Source organism: Trichomycterus rosablanca, chromosome 20 (assembly GCF_030014385.1).
Source record: "Trichomycterus rosablanca isolate fTriRos1 chromosome 20, fTriRos1.hap1, whole genome shotgun sequence".
NCBI classification, from domain to species: domain Eukaryota; kingdom Metazoa; phylum Chordata; class Actinopteri; order Siluriformes; family Trichomycteridae; genus Trichomycterus; species Trichomycterus rosablanca.
In genome coordinates this window covers 2,257,483-2,280,000 of record NC_086007.1, presented here as the reverse complement: position 1 = coordinate 2,280,000, position 22,518 = coordinate 2,257,483, and the positions used below count along the sequence as shown (strand labels likewise).

Genomic DNA, 22,518 nt, shown 5'->3' with positions numbered 1-22,518 from the left:
ACAGATGGATGCACACCCACCTACTCACAACACACATACTTATGTGCGCACACACAAATAGACACAAACACACATACACATAGATCTACACACACACACACACACACACAAACACATAAATCTCCCCACACATTACACGAGATGCATGCGCACACACACATACGCACAGACGCACACACCAGTTCATGCATACACACATACCTACACGCGGACACACAGACACAAACATACAGTCCTACATAAAACATACACACCTATAGCCATACACCTACACACACACACACACACATCTACGCACACATTACACAGAGAAAAACATGCACACACACATGGATGCACACTCAAATTCATGCACACACACCTACTCACAACACACACACCTATGCATGCACACACACACATATCTATGTGCGCACACACAAATAGACACAAACACACATACACATAGATCTACACACACACACAAACACACACATTCACAACAATCTATGCAGACATTACACAAGATGCATGCAAACACTAGTTCATGCACGCGCACACACACACACACATACCTACACGCGCACACACAGACACAAACATACAGTCCTACACACACACACACCTACAAAAACATAGTTTTACACACACACACCTACACAAATGTATGCACACACACACACACACACATATATATATATATATATATATATATATATATATATATATATATATATACTGTATATACCTACTCATGCACACACACACACATAGACACACACATCTACACACAAAAACACATACACTAATACACACATACCTACAAACACACACACACACACACACACAAGGACTAGTCAGTTCAGCAACTTGATGTCTACGTTGCTTTAAATTATAAACTAATCTTGAAATGATTCCTGCAACACACTCAGAAATGTTGGGACGGGGCGTGTTTGCCCCTGTGTTCCATCAGCTTTTCTATTATTGAGCCTTTTTAATGCTTGGGGAACTGAGGACACGAATTGTTGTAATTTTGTGAGTGGATTCAACAGTCCGTGGTCGCCGTTGTCTGAATCTCTTTTTCATGATGTACCACATGTCTTATCCAAACGATCCTGCCATTAATTTAAAAGCATATAATTCCTGATATAATTGCTTAAATACAGCGTGTGTGTGGCTTAAAAACCTGAGCTCAGTAATTAGGAGAGCTGTCTACATATTTTTGGGCATACAGTGCAGTTATTACATATGAAATGAAACCACGAGCACGTCTCCAATCATTCATGCATTATGCAGATATTAAATTAGACCTTCAGCGCTGCTCCGGCACGGCCGCTCGCTCGCTCGGCTCTAACAGGATTACGCTTCCGCGGGGGACAAACGGCGGGACGCCGGCATGACGTCAGGAGCGCCGAACGTACAGAAAGAACCGGAGGCAGTTCAGTCTGTCGTGCTGCACTGTAAAGCTTAATTTCATCCTCAGTACAGGACTGTGATTCATTTAAATGAATCTGTGATTACAGACCTCTCAGGTTCTGTTCCGAAATGTTCCCGACCCTGTGCGTATATCAAAGTTACCACAGAGGCTCCAAAATAGTCATACGTGCGTACAAGATGGTTCCTTGGTCGTATGTGCTGGCACCTTGACCAGACAGTAGCAGTCGCTGTTGCAGCAGCATTCAGGTGATTCCTCATCTGGCCTTCCCTCCCTCAGATACGGCTAACTATGTGGAGCACCAGGTAAGCCAGGAACCCGAGGTGTGTCCACATATATTTGGTCATGTACTGCTGGCTTTTTCATTAGTAAACCAGTTTACTATTTGAACACAACCAGACTTGGATTTGAAAAACAAAACAAAAACTCAGATTCACAGACACACCTAGGAGGACTTCAGTATCTCCAAATGAAACCGGAGCACCCGGAGGAAACCCAAGCAGACACGAGGAGAACCGATTCATCTGGGACCATCTTGTGGGACTGAAGGTGTGTCCACATATATTTGGTCATGTAGTGCGGAGTTTTTCAAACCTTGGGTCGAGACTTTTGGGTGGGTCGCAGATAAAAAAAGAAATTAAATAAACAAATTTTAACAGGCACATAAACACAAAATGAACTTGTACACGAACGCCCCCTTGTGGAGGCTTTACGGTACACCTTGTAATCCAGGGTTTTTCCCACATTTTGTCCATGATTTTTACCGCGACCCAGGCAACACAAATGATGCATCAAAACGAAACACAAAACGAAATACTGTATACTTCATTAATAAAAATGATAAATCTGGTCCCACTGTGGTTAACAAGATGTCACATAAAGCCTCCACATGAGGGCATACGTGGACAAGTTAATTGCCTGTTTGCGCCTGTTTAATTAATTATTACAATTTTTCTTTGCGACCCAAATTTTTCGGCTCGTGACCCACCCAAGAGTTGCAACCCAGGGTTGATGTAAACCACAGTGGGACCAGATTGCCACTATTTTTATTAATTAAGTATATTTCATTTTGTGTTTTGCTTTGATGCAGTGTTTGTGTTGCCGGGGTCAGGGTAAAAATTGTGGACAAAATGTGGGTCACTTGTAAAAAAAGATGGTGTAATGGTGCAGTGGTCCTTAACCACAGGGCCACGGACTGGTACCAGTGGGTCATTTATTACAGGGTCGCACAGAAAAATGAAATAATTTATTTTTATTAATTGAAAATTACACTCTAGGCCGCTCAGGTGGCGCAGCAGTAAAAACACACGCTGGAACCAGAGCTGGATCTTAAATACGTATCGAATCTCAGCTCTGCCTGCCGGCTAAGGCTGAGCGGCCACATGAACAACGATTGGCCTGTTCTTTAGATATGGGCGGGACTAAGCCGAATGGGGTCTGTCTCTCATGACTGGTGCAATTACAACCTCTGCTGGCTGATTGATGGCGCCTGTGCAGAGATGAGAAAAGAGTGCTGTCAGAGTGTGTCTCTCCGTACACATGTATAAAAAAAAGAAAATAAGAAAATTACACTCTGAAAGAACCGGATTCTCTTTTAATAACGTCAGTCTGCTCCTCTTGATGCGTTTGACACGTACCTATTTTAGTCATGAACACACTTCGGGTGTTATTGTCTCCTATCACCACTAGGTGGAGGCGTCTCGTTGCAGCAAAAAAAGCTCAGGGTTCCCACTGATTTTTTATGGTGAGTAGTATCGTCAGTAGTATGCACTTTGTGTTTTTTATTATGCTCGTCGTATCATTTTATTTCAATCCTCCCGTCCACGCTGGTCTGTGAAATTATATCCTTTATGAAACCGGTCCGTGGTGCAAAAAAGGTTGGGGACAACTGACAGACAACTGCTTGTGCAATGATGTTGGAATCTGAATTGCTAAAACAATCCTGATCTGTAAAACCGTAATAATCTGCATTGTGTGATCTGTTCAGAGCTCTGTAGTCTCTCCCATCGTAATGCTCATGGCTCAGTCTAACGCTAGAAGACTCAGACTGGCAGTTCTATGATTGCAGCATTAGTCTGAGACGGTGAGCGCGGCATTTACAGAGGAGAAGATTTATGCCGCCGGGCCTGCCAGCTCCACCGTCTCTAATCACAGAGTTATAACGTTCAACCTCTGTTCACCTCCGTCTGCTGACATGTTTATTTTAACGTCACCTTGTAGGAACCGCATCTGCATATTGATATAGATCGTTCCTCTGCAGGACCTCATCTCAATATCCATGCATTTGGAAATTACAGCCTCATAACAATGATCTCATCCCGGTGTCGCCGCGCCGCTCGGCGTCGCCGTGCTGGAAGTCCTGTCAGTTTAACACAGGAGGAGTTTGTATTTATGAGCAGAAAGCTTTTATACGTCACTTACTTCAGCGGACGTGAAATAAAGAAGTGCTTTTTTAATACAGACCAGAAGCTGCATAAATATTAGACCCTGATTTAACCTCACAGCAAGCACAAAAGTCATGGACATACTCACTGACCACTTCTAAATATACACCGATCAGCCATAACATTAAAACCACCTCCTTGTTTCTACACTCACTGTCCTATGAAAGCCTTCATGACCTTGTTACCTGCTCGCTCTCCCTTTTAGTTATGCTGTAATAATTAGGGCTGCCGGAGTCTAAAACTAGCATTGTACATTATTAACTACATTCTCTGTTGTTTTACCCCAAGGGCATTCTGATGGAACCCTGTTTACCCGCCAAGGTTAAGGATTGAAGTCGAGACTGCCGTGACAATGATGCTGCTCCTGCCGGATGTGACGGGTCTGGAGTAATTGCACCAAGAATGACGAACTCACTACGGACTTTATTGGAGACTAGACCGAATAATAACTATTATTATTATTTATTTATTGCCAGTTATAACTTTTAGTTCATTTAATTCTGTGTTTGTATGATTTGTGTAAATCCTATTTATTTAAATTATCCTCCAGACCACCCAAGAAGGACGGGCCCTGCTGAGTCTGGTTCCTCTCAAGGTTTCTTCCTGTAATTTTAAGGGAGTTTTTCCTTGCCACAGTCGCCCTCGGCTCGCTCAACAGGGGTTTTTGTATCTGTTGGTCCTGGATTCTGTGAAGTTGCTTTAAGACAATGTCTATTGTAAAAAGCGCTATATAAATAAAGTTGACTTGACATTTCATCAGCCCCACTAAGCTGGAGCCTATCCCAGCTTTTCAATGGGCGCAGGGCACACAGTAACACCCTGGATGAGGTGCCAGTGCATTGCAGAGCAAACACACATACACACACACACACTCATTCACCTATAGGGCAATTCAGTGTCTCCAATTAACCTGACTGCATGTTTTTAGACTGTGGGAGGAAACCGGAGCACCAGGAGGAAACCCACACAGACACGGGGAGAACATGCAAACTCCGCACAGAAAGGACCCGGACCGCCCCACCTGGGAATCGAACCCAGAACCTTCTTGCTGTGAGGCGTCTTTATTAGGACTCGTACTACTACAAATCTGTGAAACCCACCAATCAGAAGGCTGGCCTGGCTTCAGCCGAATAACATATTCACGTACGTACACTCTTAATAATTCAGACTTATTTTTGTCTTTATTTTACAAACTAGATACAAAACTCCATAAATAAAACTTAAGTTACATGTACCTACACTAATCAAAAAGCAAAAAATAGATGAATAAAACATTATTGCATTTAATTCAGTGTTCATTTTAATAAAAATACATGATTTAATACATCCAGCATTCATACATAAGATTGCATTTGTTCATTTCAGACTTTCCACCAGCAGTTTGCTTAAAAAAACCAACACAAAGATTTATGTACAGATATAAAACAACATATGGATGATTTATTGTGTTCCTAATGATATTAAACGTATAAATCAGTAACAACACGGACTGGCTTGTTAGAAAGATTTAGAACGAAACGAAGAGCTCGATATCAGACGTGGTTGGTGTAACGAGAGACGTTTTCCCCACACATATTAAGGCCAAACTCTCGATTTTAAAGACGTTTTAACATCTTTAATGTGACGTGTGGTGGGTGAGGGGGGTAATTCCATTTTAATAATCGTGTTTGGGTTTTTTTCACCCTGTGAACATGCAGACTGGTCTAAGAACCAAAACAAACATTTTCCGTAGGTGATGTATTTTATTAAAACGTCACTATAGGGATTAACCTCGTTAGGTCATACTTATGACGTGTTGCGCAGCTGTATGAGCTGCCGCACGTGGGTGGTTAACACGGCGTCATGGGTGGTTAATCGGTGTCAAATCACTCCCCTAAGTCTTTATAATAAAACTGTATCAGCAGGACTGATGTACACAGAGTCTGACGTCGTACTATTAATACAAACCAGGCATTTCTTAAAACTGATAATTAGTAAGAGGGTTTCATCAACATTTTGCTGTGACAATACTCTGATCAGCCATAACATGGTTTCTACACTCACTGTCCATTTTATCAGCTCCACTTACCATATAGAAGCACTTTGTAGTTGGTCAGGACCACCACAGGACCACCACAGAGCAGGTATTATTTAGGTGGTGGATCATTCTCAGCACTGCAGTGACACTGACATGGTGGTGGTGTGTTAGTGTGTGTTGTGCTGGTATGAGTGGATCAGACACAGCAGCGCTTCTGGAGTTTTTGAACACCGTGTCCACTCACTGTCCACTCTATTAGACCTAGTTAGTTGGTCCACCTTGTAGATGTAAAGTCAGAGACGATAGCTCATCTTCTAGACCTTCATCAGTGGTCACAGGACGCTGCCCACGGGGCGCTGTTGGCTGGATATTTTTGGTTGGTGGACTATTCTCAGTCCAGCAGTGACAGTGAGGTGTTTAAAAACTCCAGCAGCGCTGCTGTGTCTGATCCACTCATACCAGCACAACACACACTAACACACCACCACCATGTCAGTGTCACTGCAGTGCTGAGAATGATCCACCACCTAAATAATACCTGCTCTGTGGGGGTCCTGTGGTGGTCCTGACCATTGAAGAACAGCATGAAAGGAGGCTAACAAAGTATGTAGAGAAACAGATGGACTACAGTCAGTAATTGTAGAACTACAAAGTGCTTTTAATTGTGGTTTTAATGTTATGGCTGATCGGTGTAAAAAAGAAGAAAGATATGACAGCATGAGGGTTTGCCCATGAATTTAAGGCTCCCTGGTTCATTTAAACCACTCTTAGACCATTTATCTAAAATTGCTGACTGGTGTGATGGCACTGTTGTTATTTATTTATTTATTTTTACTAACCAGAGTGTTTGGCACTGTTAACAGAGAGAGTTTGACCTTAATACTGCATGTTCGGTGACCCCAGCTGATGTATAATACAGTATAAACAGATACAGACTGCAGTTAATACACAATGAAGGATTATCTCAGGACAGCTCGCTGTATTTTCATCGTATGCAGGCAGGGGGAATCCTCATTCAACACAGCCGGATTGATGCTGCTGGAATAAATAAAATGAGATGCTGGTTAAGTTTTGTCCATTTTATTATATACATAAATTATTATTATCGCTTTTATATGTGAATCTAACAAGATATGCATTGACCCTTGATTGCTATACAAATAATCTAGAGTATTTTATATTTATTACTGAAAGTTAGTAGGTAAGGTGACAGAGATTAAGTCATTGTTAAAATTAATATATATATATATATAATATTCTCCACTAGACCCCTGAAGGTGTGCTGTGGTATCTGGCACCAAGATCCTTTAACTCCTGTAAGTTGTGAGGTGGCGCCTCCATGGATCGGACTTGTTTGTCCAGCACGTCCCACAGATGCCTGATTAGATTGAGATCTGGGGAATTTTGAGGCCAAGTCAACACCTCAAACTCGTTGTTGTGCTCCTCAAACCGTTCCTGAACCATTATCATGCTGAAAGAGGCCACAGCCATCAGGGAATAGCGTCTCCACGAAAGCGTGAACGTGGTCTGCAACGATGCTTAGGTAGGTGCTACGTGTCAAAGTAACATCCACATGGATGGCATGACCCAAGGTTTCCCAGCAGAACGTCCCCTAAAGCATCACACTGACTCCTCTGGCTCGCCTTCTTCCCATAGTGCATCCTTGTGCCATGCCTTCCCCAGGTAAGCGACGCACACGCACGCGGCCGTCCACGTGATGTAAAATAAAACGTGATTCATCAGACCAGGCCGCCGTCTTCCATTGCTCCGTGGTCCAGTTCCAACAACCTGTGATGCTCTGTGTATTCTGACACCTTCCTATCAGAACCAGCATGAACTTCTTCAGCAATTTGAGCTACAGTAGCTCGTCTGTTGGATCCCCACGTGCATCAATGAGCCTTGGCCGCCCATGACCCTGTCGCCGGGTTACCACAGTTCCTTTCTTGGAGCACTTTTGATAGATACCGACCACTGCAGAACGGGAACACCCCACAAGAGCTGCAGTCGTCTAGCCATCACAATTTGGCCCTCAGATCCTCACGCTTGTCAATTTTTCCTGCTTCTAACATCAACTGAGGATCAAATGTTCACTTGCTACGTAATATATCCTCCTCACTAACAGGTGCCGTGATGAAGAGATAATCAGTGTTATTCACTTCACCTGTCAGTGGTCATAATGTTATGCCTCGTCTGTATATATATGGCTGGAGTCTTGTACTCTGTTTGTCTCGTCCACAAAACATTTTCATGCATTTATTTCAACCGTTAAAAGGAAACTGAAATGAAATGTAAGAATTGAACATACCTGTGTTCTCGTATTCTGTGTACGGCATAGCTGTTCATATCATACTTCAGAAACGCTGACGATCGCTGTTTCATAGTACAGATTGTTTTAAAAAATAAGCTTCATTCAGTCATTCCAACATAAAAATATAGTTTGTCGTATTGAAGTTGACCTGAAGGAGGAACAGTTTGTTTCTGATGGAGCAGAAACAGTAAATATCGTCTCTTTACTTTCCGTCACTTTCACAGTGTCCAGAGTTTAAGGATTCAAACAAACAAACAAACAAACAAACGAATCTGAATCCTTGTCAGTATATTTTTGCAGAACGTAGACGCTTTTTTTTTTTTTTTTACAGTTCATTCATTACAAATCTTCAGTCAGGAAGACCATAAAAAGTCCATCAAACGTCTGCTAGTCCACAGTCTCCAACAGTCCGTATGTGATTAAAGTGCAAACGCAGTTACATCATAAATCCGTCTCCTTTCTGTACTGCTGTTCGTGCCGGTCGGGGATCAGACGGGAACGTTTCTCTCCTCTATGTGCTGTAATCCAGATCGCATTTCCTGCACACCGCTCAGGATTTTCTTCTGATGTGCGCTGGACGTGATCCCCATTCTGGCCAAATCGCTAAAAAATTGAGAGAAAACGTTTCTTACAACTGAGACACTTTCCTGTGAATGAATTTTATATAGATTCATTTCTAATCCTTTCCCTATATAAAGATACACCAAAACTATGAGCATTAATATGAACTTACTTCTCCTTTATGGCTATAACAGCATAATTGAGCATGTCTGTGGGAATTTGGGCCTATTTAGTCTTTCCCTGATGTTGGATCAAAACACCTGGCTTGCGATGGGCAGTCCAATTCATCCCAAAGAAAGAATTACTTTTATTATTGTACTAGATCTTTTGTTCACCATATTTTCACCATATCATATTTTTTAGTTTAGATGTGTCCAATTCCTCAAGTCACACCACCCTTGATCTAATCTGTTAGACACTAGGCCTTGAGAGCTTGAGAGCTTTATAGCCAAATGCATGTCAACACTGGACCATGAGCTTTCTAGAACTATGAGCATCGATGTGAACTTATAACAGCCCTTTTGTACCACGTCTGTGGGAATTTGTGCCTATTTAGTCGATCGGTTTATCAAGTCGGGCCCCTGCCTCACGATGGGCAGTCCAATTCATCTCAAAGATGTTTAATGGGGTTGAGTTCAGGGCTCTGTGCAAACCACTGGAGTTTGTCCACGCCAACTTCATCTTGCTTTGTGCACAGTGGTATAGTCGTGATGAATCAGGAAAGGGCCTTCCCCAAACTGTTAATCTTTTACTCCACCACACAGCAATTACGCTCTGTTAGATACAGATCGTGAGACTGGGAGAGTCACTGAAGTTTGCTAAACTGAGACTTTGGAGTGTGTCTGTGAGATGTGGGAATTTGTGCTCTTTCAGAAGAGAAGAGGAAGCCTGGCTCACAGTCTAAGTGCAATTCATCCCAAAAGTGTTGAGCTGGAAAACTGGAGCTCATTTGCACACCGAATTGAATTGAACCACGTCTTTATAGAGCTCGTTTTGTGCGTAGGGGTATAATCATGCTGAATGAGAAAGTGGCCTTCCCTAAACTGTTGCGTATGTTTGCGTTTCGTGACACTCACTCTTGATTCAGCTGGACGATACTCTCCAGGTCGGTGTGTCCGGCTTTGAGGAAGCTTTCTTTGTATTTCTCCAGACCGATGACATTCAGCCACTCCTCAGCCGAACTGACCGAAGGAGACGGCTCTACTGGCAGGACGGGGTTTAACGTGGACGGACGGGACCTGTGAGGAAAGTTGGGGTCGAAAGATTAGAACATTCGTTTTGAGGGCCACATTTTCTCCTGCTGCTTGTCTCCTGCCCTGATCAAGGAGAGCCGCAGGTGCCACTTCTTTTCACCTCACAGAGAGCCGCATCGCGTACAGAGAGGTACCCTATCAACCTCCTACCCTCAGGCACAGCCAATTATGCCTGCTGGATCCCCCTGTCAGGTCAACAACACACACTGGTAGGGTCACACACACACACACATACACACACTCAGGGCAATTTTTTGTATCTCCAGTTCTCCTGACTGCATGTCTTTGGGCTTTTTGGGAGGAAACAGGAGCACCCGGAGGAAACCCACAAGGTCCCCAGCCGGGAAATCGAACCCAGGCCTTTCTTGATGTAAGGCGAGGGCGCTGCCCAGTGTGCCACCTCTCTCTGGGCTCAGGGGCTGCTTTAAAACTGTACTGGAGTTTGATGTGTGTGTGTGTGTGTCAGACCTGTTCATCTCTCCGTAAGGAAACAGGAAAGGGCCTTCCCCAAACTGTAAATGTTTTATTAGAACTGAGACTTTGGAGTGTGTCTGTGGGAATTTGTGCCCTTTCAGTCAGTAGAGTCAGACAAGACAAGGCCTGACTCACAGTCTGAGTGTAATTCATCCCAAAAGTGTTGAGTTGGGTTGAGTGTTCACCGGGGTTCTGTGTAGGAAGCCACCGTGCCGCCCTCCCACGGTTCAATGTAATGGGCTCAGAGGCTGCTTTAAAGCTGAACTGGAGTTTGATGTGTGTGTGTGTGTGTGTGTGTGTGTGTGTGTGTGTGTGTGTGTGTGTCGGACCTGTTCGTCTCTCCTCCGGTCCTCTTGAGTGAGTTCGGGTTCCGGATCAGTTTATCCAGCATGTTGACGATCTGGCTGAATTTGGGCCGCTCGCCGCGCTCTCTCTGCCAGCACTCCAGCATGAGCTGGTGCAGCGCCGCGGGGCACTCCATCGGCGCCGGCAGTCGGTACCCCTCCTCGATCGCCTTTATCACCTAGGAGACAAGGGTCAGCATAATGCAGCGTGGTCAGCGATGGCAAGTGGTACAGTATGTGGACAAAAGTATTGGGACACGACAACTATGTGTTATGTAAAGGAAAATTACATGCTTCTAACTTTGTGGCAACAGCCCCACTCAACAGCTTTGGGGTGAACTGGAACATCAACTGAGGCTTTCTAGAACAACATCAGTGCCCAGGCATACAAATGCTCTTATGTACTACCAAATGGGCACAAATTCCCTCAGACATACTCCAAAGATCTATGTAAAGATCACATATAAGTCATTCTATTTTAATACTATTTGTTTTTGAAACAGGACGTCCGACAACCTCGTGGTCAGGTGTCCGAATACTTTTGGTCATATATTATAAATAGACAAATAATGTTAGAAAAGCAAGATGAGCAACTCGACTATCAGCAGTGACAACACAAACTTGGGCGAAAGTATGCGGACACCTTGTCTAATTATATACTTTTAATCACACACAGTGGCCACCAGGTGCCAGCGTGAAGAATTCAGACGCGCAGCCGTCAGAGACGAGCACAGACGAGACGAGTGACTTTCAACAGCGCAGACTCACAGGATGTTTTTATTTTTGCACTGCCGGTGCCGCCCCAGTCACCTGCTCCTGTCGTAAAGTGCAAACGTCTCGGGGCAACAACAACTGCGAACTGAAAACAACCCAGAAGTGTCGTTACCGGCTCAGGGAGGAACGTCAACACTTCGAATCGTTTGTCTGTAGTTTTATGGATCGGATTGGTTTCAAGCCTGCTAAAGTCATGTAAAGCACTCCACTAGTGGACTACTGAGCACCAACAGATTCAGATCTGCGGTGGCGAGGAGACGCTACCTGTCTGAATGCACACGTCCAACAATCCCAGGTCCAGTGATGAGAAATCTTAATACTCCAGCATATCATAAACTGAAAGCTGAAGTGAATCCCTGCAGTCATGTTCCAAAATCTAGTGGAAGGAACAGAAGAGTTCCAGCTACATCTCAACAGCAATTGGTTGGGATGTGATGTCTGGGTTTTAGGTACTTATGCATGTGACCAAAAGTATGTAGACACCTGGTCTGACCCTGATGTTTGGATGAGAAGGCCTGGCTCAGAATCAACATTCCGTTTCATCCCAAAGGTGCTCAACAGGACGTACTCTTGGGTGCAACTAAAACCCCTGAACTTAGTAATTATGGGCGCTCACATACTTTTGGACATTTAATGAGTATATATATTGGGTTGTTTTGTTTATTAGAAACACATATAAGCCGCTGTACTTACATCCTGGTTACTCATGTCCCAGTACGGCCGTTCTCCGTACGACATCACCTCCCACATGACAACGCCATAGCTCCAGACGTCGCTGGCTGAGGTGAACTTACGGTACGCTATGGCTTCCGGGGCGGTCCAGCGAATCGGAATCTTGCCTCCCTGTCATATACGGGCACAGAGAAGTCACCAGCTGGAGTCAATCGTAATCCATAATGAGGAGGTTTTAATCATTCACGTCACAAAACTGTCATTTTTTGCCTCTTACCCGGGTGGTGTAAGCTCCCTCCGGCTCGTCCTCCAGCACCCGGGACATCCCGAAATCGGACACCTTACACACCAGGTTACTGTTCACCAGAATGTTCCGTGCTGCCAGATCTCGGTGGACGTAGCTCATGTCTGATAGGTACTTCATGCCCGAAGCGATGCCACGCATGATGCCAACCAGCTGAATGACTGTAAAACGGCCATCGTTCTTCTTCAACAAAAACAAAACAAGAGCAAATGAGTAATCAAGTAACTTCAATCCCAATACTGATCCAACACCGGCATCATCCTGTCATTTAAACCCCTGTGCTTCTGTCTTTATGGTGCTGTCAGAAAGTATTTGCCCCCCTTTCTGACTGTGTGCTATTGCACATTCATCTGAAGTAAGGAAGGAAGGAAGGAAGGAAAGGAAGGGAGGAAGGAAGGAAAGAAGGAAGGAAGGAAGGAAGGAAGGAGGGAGGAAAGATAGGAAAGAAGGAAGAAAGGAAGGAAGGAGGGAGGGAGGGAAGAAAGATAGGAAGGAAGGAAGGAAGGAAGGAAGGAAGGAAGGAAGGAAGGAAGGAAGGAAGGAAGGAAAGAAGGATGGAAGGAGGGAGGAAAGATAGGAAGGAAGGAAGGAAGGAGGGAGGGAAGAAAGATAGGAAGGAAGGAAGGAAGGAAGGAAGGAGGGAGGGAGGAAGGAAGGAAGGAAGGAAGGAAGGAAGGAAGGAAGGAGGGAGGGAAGAAAGATAGGAAAGAAGGAAGAAAGGAAGGAAGGAGGGAGGGAGGGAAGAAAGATAGGAAGGAAGGAAGGAAGGAAGGAAGGAAGGAAGGAAGGAAGGAAAGAAGGATGGAAGATAGGAAGGAAGGAAGAAGGAAGATAGGAAGGAAGGAAGGAAGAAAGAAAGGAAGAAGGAAGGACAGAAGGAAGACAGGAAGGAAAGAAGGAAATAAGGAAGGAAGGAACACAGTTAAGTGTTTTTACGAGCTGGTTGAAATAGTTTTAAGCAACCAGGTTTACAAACTTAACCTCAAACTGGAAGACAAGCTTCTCCAGACCAAACCAGCGTAGACCAGCATACCAAGTTAAGCTAGTTTAAGGTAGTTTACAAGATCAGTGTTCTGTCATTAAACTAGCACTTAAAAATCAATCAATGTGATGAGGAAAAATCTTAAATCCGTGTTAAATCAGTATTAATCCAGTAGCAGTGCTAGTGGACTGGTGTATCCATAATATAAATGTACAGACACAAACTTACTCTGAGGAACAGATCCAGAGAGCCGTTCTCCATGTACTCAGTGATGATCATAATGGGTTTACCTGGAAATACACCAAACACAATGAATCGTTGATTAGCTCATGTTATTGATGCGCTTGGGTCTCCACTGTTTTCCACTCCAAAAACATAATCATCTTTGTAATTTTGATGTTTTGACTTAAGCAAGGGTTCTGTGTCGCACAGCCTGGGCAGGAATTCCTTTACAGAATAATAATAGTGGTCAAATACTCTAAATAGCACCCTAACTATGAGTAAATGAAAGGTAAGTGTGTGGGGGGTAGATTGGCACCCTAGACATCTAGAGTGCCCCCTGCTTTGAGGCCAGTGTTTCAAGAGTCAAGATCCAAGATTTATGAGTTTATTTTCATTTGCACAGTAAACACTGTACAATAAAATTATTTTTCTGCTTTTCGACCCTGGACAGGTCGCCAGTCCATCACAGGGCAAACACACACACACACACACACACACACTAAGGGCACTTTTTTTTAATGCATTTTCTCCCCATTTTCCTCCCAAATTAAGGGCACTCACTTTTTGTCTTCCGCTGCTGAGAGATACCAGATTGCATCCGAGGAGAGCACGTCGCTGCACACGCCTCTTCCGACACGTGTACAGCCCTCCTCTTCTCGCCCCTGCGTTCTGCACAGGCGTCTCTTCCGCCAATCAGGGTCCTTACACAACATATAAATACCCCACCCACACATAGTCCGGCCCCCACCCTGCAGATACGGTGGCCAGGTAGTATCTGCTGCAGGCACTGCCAATTTTGCCCGCCAGATGGCACCCAGCCGACCGGTGGCAACACCGAGTTTCGAACCGAGGACCTGGGCGCCTCTAAGGGCAATTTAGTAGCTCTAATTAACCTGACTGCATGACTTTTTACTTGTAGGATGAAACCGGAGCACCCGGAGGAAACTCCACCTTGGAATCAAACCCAGGACCTTCTTGCTGTAAGAAGACTTGGTGCTGCCCACCAAGCCACTGTGCCGACCAGTAAAAAACGTGATATACAAAATATCTCAAAAAGCAGTAAATATAAACGTATTAGGACGTGTTATGATAGCGATTATGATTTTTACGAGTAAAGGTGGTGTGAACTGGAATGAATGAATGTTTTGACTGTGACGGTCTAATTTTGTGTGCCACTTTCATGGCATGGGGGTGAAAAAATAACACCACACACCACACACCACACACACACACACACTGTTGAACATGGCCTCTCTGACTGACAGCTGGGTAACGGCGCGTTGTCCGGGAGGAAGTGCAGCTAAAGAGGCTCAGACAGACGCATTGTCAGCCATCTTTGTAGCTGCCGGCCTCTCATGTGACCTCCGTGGGGTTTGATTGACAGGGCCAAGAGAGCTTCTGAACTTCGACCCCGCCGTCTCCTCCCTGCCTGCGATTCCCAGCCACACCCCTCTATCCTCCGCATTAACATATCAATGCGTTATTTACACTGTGCCGCGCGTGAGCGTGAGCGAGGGAATCCGGCCATGAACTCCACAGAGATCTCGGTCTTAACAAAGCCTTAATGAACAGCATGAGGAACAGGAAAACGAGCAGGAGACGTGTGGATCCAGCAGATGTGCGGAATCTTGTTAGCATTCATTACAACGTTAAAGACCTGTGAGGTGATTTTTTAGCTTTTAGATTTACAGAGACGTGAAGTGATGAAAATAAAACTGCTGTTTTCAGACAAATTGAGAATAATAAAGCTCCTAATGTGGCTAGCTGCTTGTAATTAAGCAAGATTACAACCTGGATAGGGCGACAATTCATCTGGCAACTCCTCATTAAAATAACAAGTGGTTTTGTGAAGAATTTTGTGAGATTTAAACCCAGGTCCTCTAGATTTTGGATGCCGTGCAGCACCCACTCAGCAAGGAAGAAAAGAAGGAAGGAAGGATAAAAGGAAGAAAGTAACTAAGGAAGGGAGGAAGAAAGGAAGAAATGAAGGAAGGAAGTAAGTAAGGAAGGACGAGAGGAAGGAAGGAAGGAAGGAAGGAAGGAAGGAAGGAAGGAAGGAAGAATGATGGAAGAAAGGAAGGGAGGAAGGAAGGAAAGGAAGGAAATAAAGAAGAAAGTAAGGAAGGAAGGGAGGGAGAAAGAAAGGGAGGAAGGAAGGAGGGAAAGAAGAAAGGAAGGAAGGAAGGAAGGAAGCAAGAAAGGAAGAAAAGAATGAGGGAAGCAAGAAAGGAAGTAAGAAAGAAAGGAAGTAAGGAAGGAAGGAAGGGAGGATAAAAGGAAGAAAGTAACTAAGGAAGGAAGGAAGGGAGGAAGAAAGGAAGAAAGGAAGAAATGAAGGAAGGAAGTAAGTAAGTAAGGAAGTAAGTAAGTAAGGAAGGAAGGACGAGAGGAAGGAAGGAAGGAAGGGAGGAAGGAAGGGAGGAAGAATGATGCAAGAAAGGAAGGGAGGAAGGAAGGAAGTAAGGAAGAAAGTAAGGAAGGAAGGACGAGAGGAAGGAAGGAAGGAAGGAAGGGAGGAAGGAAGGAAGGAAAGGAAGGAAATAAAGAAGAAAGTAAGGAAGGAAGGGAGGGAGAAAGAAAGGGAGGAAGGAAGAAAGGAAGAAAAGAAGGAGGGAAGCAAGAAAGGAAGTAAGAAAGAAGGGAAGTAAGGAAGGAAGGAAGGAAGAAAGGAAGGAAGGGAGGGAGGAAGGAAGGAAGAAAGGAATGAAAGAAGGAAGAAAGTAAGGAAGCAAGGGAGGAAGGAAAGGAAGGAAGACAGTAAAGAAGGAATAACGGAAGGAAAAAGGACGGAAGGAAGGAAGTAAGAAAGGAAGGAAGTAAGAAAGGAAGGAAGCAAGAAAGGATTTTCACTGCAGTTTTCAGAAAAATTTAGAATAATAAAGCTCCTAATTAATCAAGATTACAACCTGGATAGGGCGACAATTCATCTGGCAACTCCTCATTAAAATAACAAGTGTGTTTTTTGTGTTTTGTGAAGAATTTTGTGAGATTTAAACCCAGGTCCTCTAGATTTTGGATGCCTTGCAGCACCCACTCACAAGCCGTGCCACCATGCTGTCAGAGTTTTAAAATACAGATCAGGACTTACTGTACTTACTGTATAGCATGAAATATTGTGTATATCGTGGGGGGGATGTGCTGGAGCCTATCCCAGCTTTTCAATGGACCCGGATCCCCCCGCCTGGGGATTGAAGCCAGGACCTTCTTTTAAGCCTTTTAAACCTTTTAAGGTTTCGGATTGGCCTAACTGAGCAGATATGTAGAGACGAGAGCCCCAACACAGCAGCGTGTCTGATTCGAAACAGTTCAGCACAGAAAAGTGAAGCTGAAACTCCAAAATTAAGTTATAAAACATATATGATTATGCTTTACAACATATCGGAAATCACTCGGCGTCATCAATCAACAGGCCGTTAGACGAGGGGGGCACTTACTTTTTTCAGATCGGCGCACGTTAAAGAAATGTAATGTGATTTAAAGCACGAAACTAAAGTGTTAATGAGTTCACACAGCAGTTATGAAGCTCCGTATGCGAGTCGGGGACTCTGGTATGTGGTGTTGAGTGACAACCCCCCTCCGCTCCCAAAACCCAAAACACATTAGGAAGCGCTGTGCTACACACACAGCCTGGCATTACTGCCCTCCTGGGGTCTTTCCACTGAGATCTATCGGTGTGAAGTGTAATAAATGTGACACCTTCGTTCTGATTAAGAATATTAAATATTTACACTGTTTCACACGTTTAGTTTAGCATGAACTAAACGACGCTCGGGTGGCACGGCGGTAAATGACACTAGCTCATTAACGCTTGGAATACAGGGTTTAAATCCCCAGCGGTGCTATTGGAGTAGGTGCTATTAACGAATCTGATAATGTTTCCTTGTCGGCAGGTCCCACCACACCTACTCAGACTTGTCTGATGCCTGAGAGCCATAAATGTAAATGTGTGATTTCTATAGGCTTCAAATAGACGTCTGTATCTGTCTGGGGTTGTTTGTACCACGTCCCACCTACACTACACTGTTTTGTCCCGCTCCCATCCTCATACTTTACACAATCTGATACACAATCCATACATAAAGCAATATAGCAATACAATACACGTTGTACACAGGTTTTCTGACTATGACTACTGGGAGTGCTTGGCTCAATAAAATGCCAGTTGTTGATTTGGACTCTTCACAGTCTATCTAACCCCCTCGTTACAGTATTGTTTGTGCATCCAAATATAGTCCTCCGAATATATTCAATAAGACACAGAAGGTTTCCCACATGCACACGTATAGTAATCGTCCTTTATTTAATACATCAGCAGGTCTTTAGTTCATAGCTCAGTGAGTGTCACAGATAAGAGAGAATAAATTGTTCTGAGACCTCCTGAGACTGGATATTAGAACGGAAACTCGAAATCTGACCCCGTTAGAGAATTCTGGCTTTTCTTTATTGTCAAATCGCGCTAAAATCACAACGTCGAGTGTTTCTAACATGAGAGGACGTTCGGTCCTCAGTGGGGTCAAAAAACACTCACAGATTAATACACACACACACACACACACACACACACAGATGGCAGGACTGAAGGATATACGGTGACACCTGAAACCGCCAAACACATTAAGAGTCACTCCACTTGTTACTCTCACACTCACACACACACACACACACACACAGTGCTACAGGCTATAGGGAGCAAGCTATAGGGTGACGGTCAAACACATTTGGATGTGACAGATTGATTAATGACCCTGAAATGCTACCGGATCTTCTGGGCTTTTTACAACACCTAGCGCATCTGGCACCAGCACACTAGGCACATGTGTGTGTGTGTGTGTGTGTGTGTGTGTGTGTGTGATTTGGGAGTAAAATAATGTCCCTTAAATAATGTGTATTAAATGCATTGTAAACAAAACACAAATTATTAAAAAGTCCATATTGTTTAGATCAACACGTTTATGAGTGGTTGGTCAGCAATTCTACACTTTTATTTATTTATTTGTTTATTTATTTATTTATCCAATCAGTGAGTCTAGAGCATGAATAGCCTGAGCTAGATGAGTCTGGATTTAGCGTTTAGCTTTGGCCAAACAAAAATTTGTTTCCGATTTATTTATTATTTACAAATCTGTCTGATTTATTAATACAATAAAGAAACTGTATATATAAACTAGTGTTCCCATGATGCATTGTAAATAATGTCAGGTATAGCCCTGCAGCTCGGCAGGAGGGGCGCGTTTTACAGTATCATGCCTACCTGCCATGCCACCAAGGGTTTCTCGTACCTGTCAGCTATTTACACCTCGTTCAGTGTTAACCAGGCTAACCAGCTATCCAATCAAACGTTCCACGCTGCTACAGTGCTGTTATTAATCATAATTCCTTGCATTATTTATGATAGATTTGGTACGTATATAAAGTGGGCGTGAGGAGACTTACAGGTGGTGACCACGCCCTCCAGTCGGATGATATTCGGGTGATCGAACTGACCCATGATGCTCGCCTCGCTCAGAAAGTCCCGCCGCTGCTGCTCGGTAAACCCGGCCTTTAACGTCTTAATGGCCACGCACACCTCGCGCTTCACTGAGGACTTCAAGTGGCCACAACACACCTCCCCGAATTCACCTACACACACACACGAATACACACACACATTATTAAATATTTACACACACACACACACACACACATAACATACAAACACACTTATGTAAAACATGCACACAAACATTTACTTACATACACTCCAAAGCAAAATGTACACACAATTGTACAGACACACACACAAACAAATTAACACACTAATACACACCTGTGTAAAACATGTAAACAGAATTTTACACACACACCGATTTATACACAACAAAAAAACCCACAAAATGTACATTAAAAAACACACACACACACACATCTATGTAAAAATGCACACAAATACAATCCAATGTCAAATGTACACATAAATTAACACACACACACTTACACGAGTAAACAAATATACATACTAACACACACCTGTGTAAAAAAGGCAAAAGGAATTCATACACACACATCAATGTAAAAAGTAAAGTGTGTACACAATTTTACACACACACAAATCAACACACTTTTACACACCTATGTATGAAAATGTAGGCAGAAATTCACACACACACACACACACACAACTATGTAAAAATGCACACAAAAATAACACAAAAATACACAAATTCACATACAAACACTCCAATGCAAAATGTACACACAATTTTACACACACAAAATAACAAACTAATACACACCTCTGTAAAAACACGTTAACAGAACTTCACACATACACACTAATGTAAAAAGTACACACATTTACATTCAAACACACACAAACACACCTATGTAAAACATGTACACACAAATACACTCTAATGCAAAATGTACACACAATTTTACACACACATAAACAAACCAACACACTTACACACACCAATATAAAACATGTACACAAATTAACACACACAAATAAACAAATACACATACTAATACACACCTATGTAAAAACATGTAAACAGAAATTCACACACACACACACATGTAAAAAGTACACACAACAAAAAATAACACAAGTATACACAAATTAACATTCAAACACACACACCTATGTAAAACACACACACACACACAACAATTCACGAGTTGTTCTTACCAACACCAATAACTTTCTCAATTTTGATGCAGGAAGCATCGATTTCTTTGGCGAACTCTCGGATGGCCTGGTTCGGGTCCTCATAGGTGAACGGGTCCACGTACACCCTCACTCCTAAAATACCAACACACCACCACATACAGGTCAGAACCAGAACCTGATCATACCCAGAACCAGATGAAATCGAGTTCAAAATCAGATGAAATCTAGAATTAAATTATGCCAGAAGCCGATACACCGGATCTAAAATCAGAAACATAAGATCTAGATACATTCAAGAGTCACAAACAAATAAAGCAAATGCTAAAATACACTAATACACACACAACAAGGTAAATCCTAAAACCAAATCAGATGTTTTTTTACCTGGACGACGTTTCTCTTCATCTTGTTTGGCTTTGCTGTACCTGGCTCTCCTGAAAATAAATGTAATAGTTTAATAACTGCGATGCGTGATCATGAAGTATGTTCACACACACACACACACACACACTACATACACACAGTAGGGTGGCGATACACACCTCTTACTGATGATGAAGGCACAGGCGAGGACGAGGAGCAGAACAACACTGCCGGCAGCACACAGCAGCAGAACCGTGGGGTTCATACCTTCACCGATCACAGGAGACGGAGCTGAAAGATTGAGGGGGTGAGAGGGTGAGAATTTAATCTACAGATCATAATTTAATCGTCTACTGTTATATCCACTGTTAGGCCTGGTGGTGAGGAGGACGCTTAGGGAGGCAAACATTTCTCCAAGCAGCTCGATGGAGGTTTGCTGGAAATGGCAGCATTTTACACTTAAGATGCCACACCCATGCCAAGCATATATGCATCTGGCAACAAGCGATGAATGTGGTGGGTTTGGTGGGGACCTTGTTAATATACCTAGCATTAGGAACTCCATAAAGTACCAGGAGATGCTGAAGGTAATCTTGCTGTCTCTGCCAAAATTGAGGCACATCTTCAATCAATTATATAAAGGAAATTATATGCTTCCAAATTTGCACCAATGGTTTAGGGAAGGCCCTTTCCTGTACCAGCATGACTGTACCCCTGTGTATGAAGAAACTCCAGTGTCCTGCACAGAGCCCTGACATCAGCACCACTAAACTGGGATGACTCTGGGATGAACTGGAACATAAATGAGGCTTTCTTGACCAACATCAGTGCCCAGCCATGCAAATCCTCTGTTGACTGAATGGGCACAAATTCCCACAGACTTACTTCCAAGTTTAGTTTTTCTAGCTGAAAAGATCACAGGTCAGTTGACTTTAACAGTGTTTGTTTTTCAGACGGGACAGTCAGGTGTCCAAAAACTTTTGATTCTAAACATGATGAATATTAGGCTGATCAGTATCAGGACCTGGTATTAACTCTGATGCTGCTGAGTGTGTTTCGTACTGACCCGAGTTGGTCATGACCTCGAGCGGCGCGCTGAAGTCCCCGTATCCGGCGGCGGTGCGAGCTCTCACATGAAACACGTAGGAGGTTAACGGGGTCAGGTCCTTTATATTCACGCTGCGAGACGTGGTCTTCACGATCCGATAGCTCCTCTCGTTCTGCTCCTGAGGGACGGACGGTGAGGAAAGAGGAAGGTTAGAAGTTCAGCGAGGAAGTCTGAGCGTCCCACAGACCACATGTGCGTCCCGAGAAGACAAACAGTCTGAGAGCTCGATGTCAAGAACCGCACCAAATTAATTTCTTTTAATAAATTGCCACAGCGTCACTGATCCTTGTACCGGACTTGGCACAGATTGTATGCCGGATGCCCTCTGACTCAACCCTCCTATTTCTATCTGTGCTAACTGGAACATCAGTTAAGGCTTTCCTGACCACTATACAAATGCAGTCTTTTTTTCCTCTATTTCTCCAATTTTCTCCCCTGATTTAGTCATATCCAATCACCCTGGTAGTGTTACACTTCACCTCTACCGATACAACCCTCCACCGCTGACTGAGGAGCTTTGCAACTGACACACGCCCCCTCCGACACGTGAGCGGTACCGACTGCCACTTTTCACCTTCACGAGGTGAGTTCATATGCGGATCAGCTTTGTGCACGGAGAGTCACAC

General features: G+C 43.7%; 1 protein-coding gene across 1 annotated transcript in view; it reads right to left on the bottom strand.

Moving 5' to 3' along the window:
* Window positions 1–8,471: 8,471 nt before the first annotated feature.
* Window positions 8,472–22,518, bottom strand: part of LOC134334573 (ephrin type-A receptor 4-like) — a 56,360-nt gene continuing 42,313 nt past the window's right edge. Inside the window, exons 7-17 of the mRNA XM_063016941.1 lie at window positions 21,851–22,010; window positions 20,964–21,075; window positions 20,806–20,855; window positions 20,440–20,553; window positions 19,203–19,388; window positions 13,776–13,837; window positions 12,539–12,748; window positions 12,283–12,432; window positions 10,801–10,994; window positions 9,821–9,982; window positions 8,472–8,786 (exon numbers count right to left, since the gene is read on the bottom strand). Coding sequence (XP_062873011.1) covers window positions 8,672–8,786; window positions 9,821–9,982; window positions 10,801–10,994; window positions 12,283–12,432; window positions 12,539–12,748; window positions 13,776–13,837; window positions 19,203–19,388; window positions 20,440–20,553; window positions 20,806–20,855; window positions 20,964–21,075; window positions 21,851–22,010 — 1,515 coding nt within the window. The 3' untranslated portion in view covers window positions 8,472–8,671. The remainder of the gene's footprint in view (window positions 8,787–9,820; window positions 9,983–10,800; window positions 10,995–12,282; window positions 12,433–12,538; window positions 12,749–13,775; window positions 13,838–19,202; window positions 19,389–20,439; window positions 20,554–20,805; window positions 20,856–20,963; window positions 21,076–21,850; window positions 22,011–22,518) is intronic.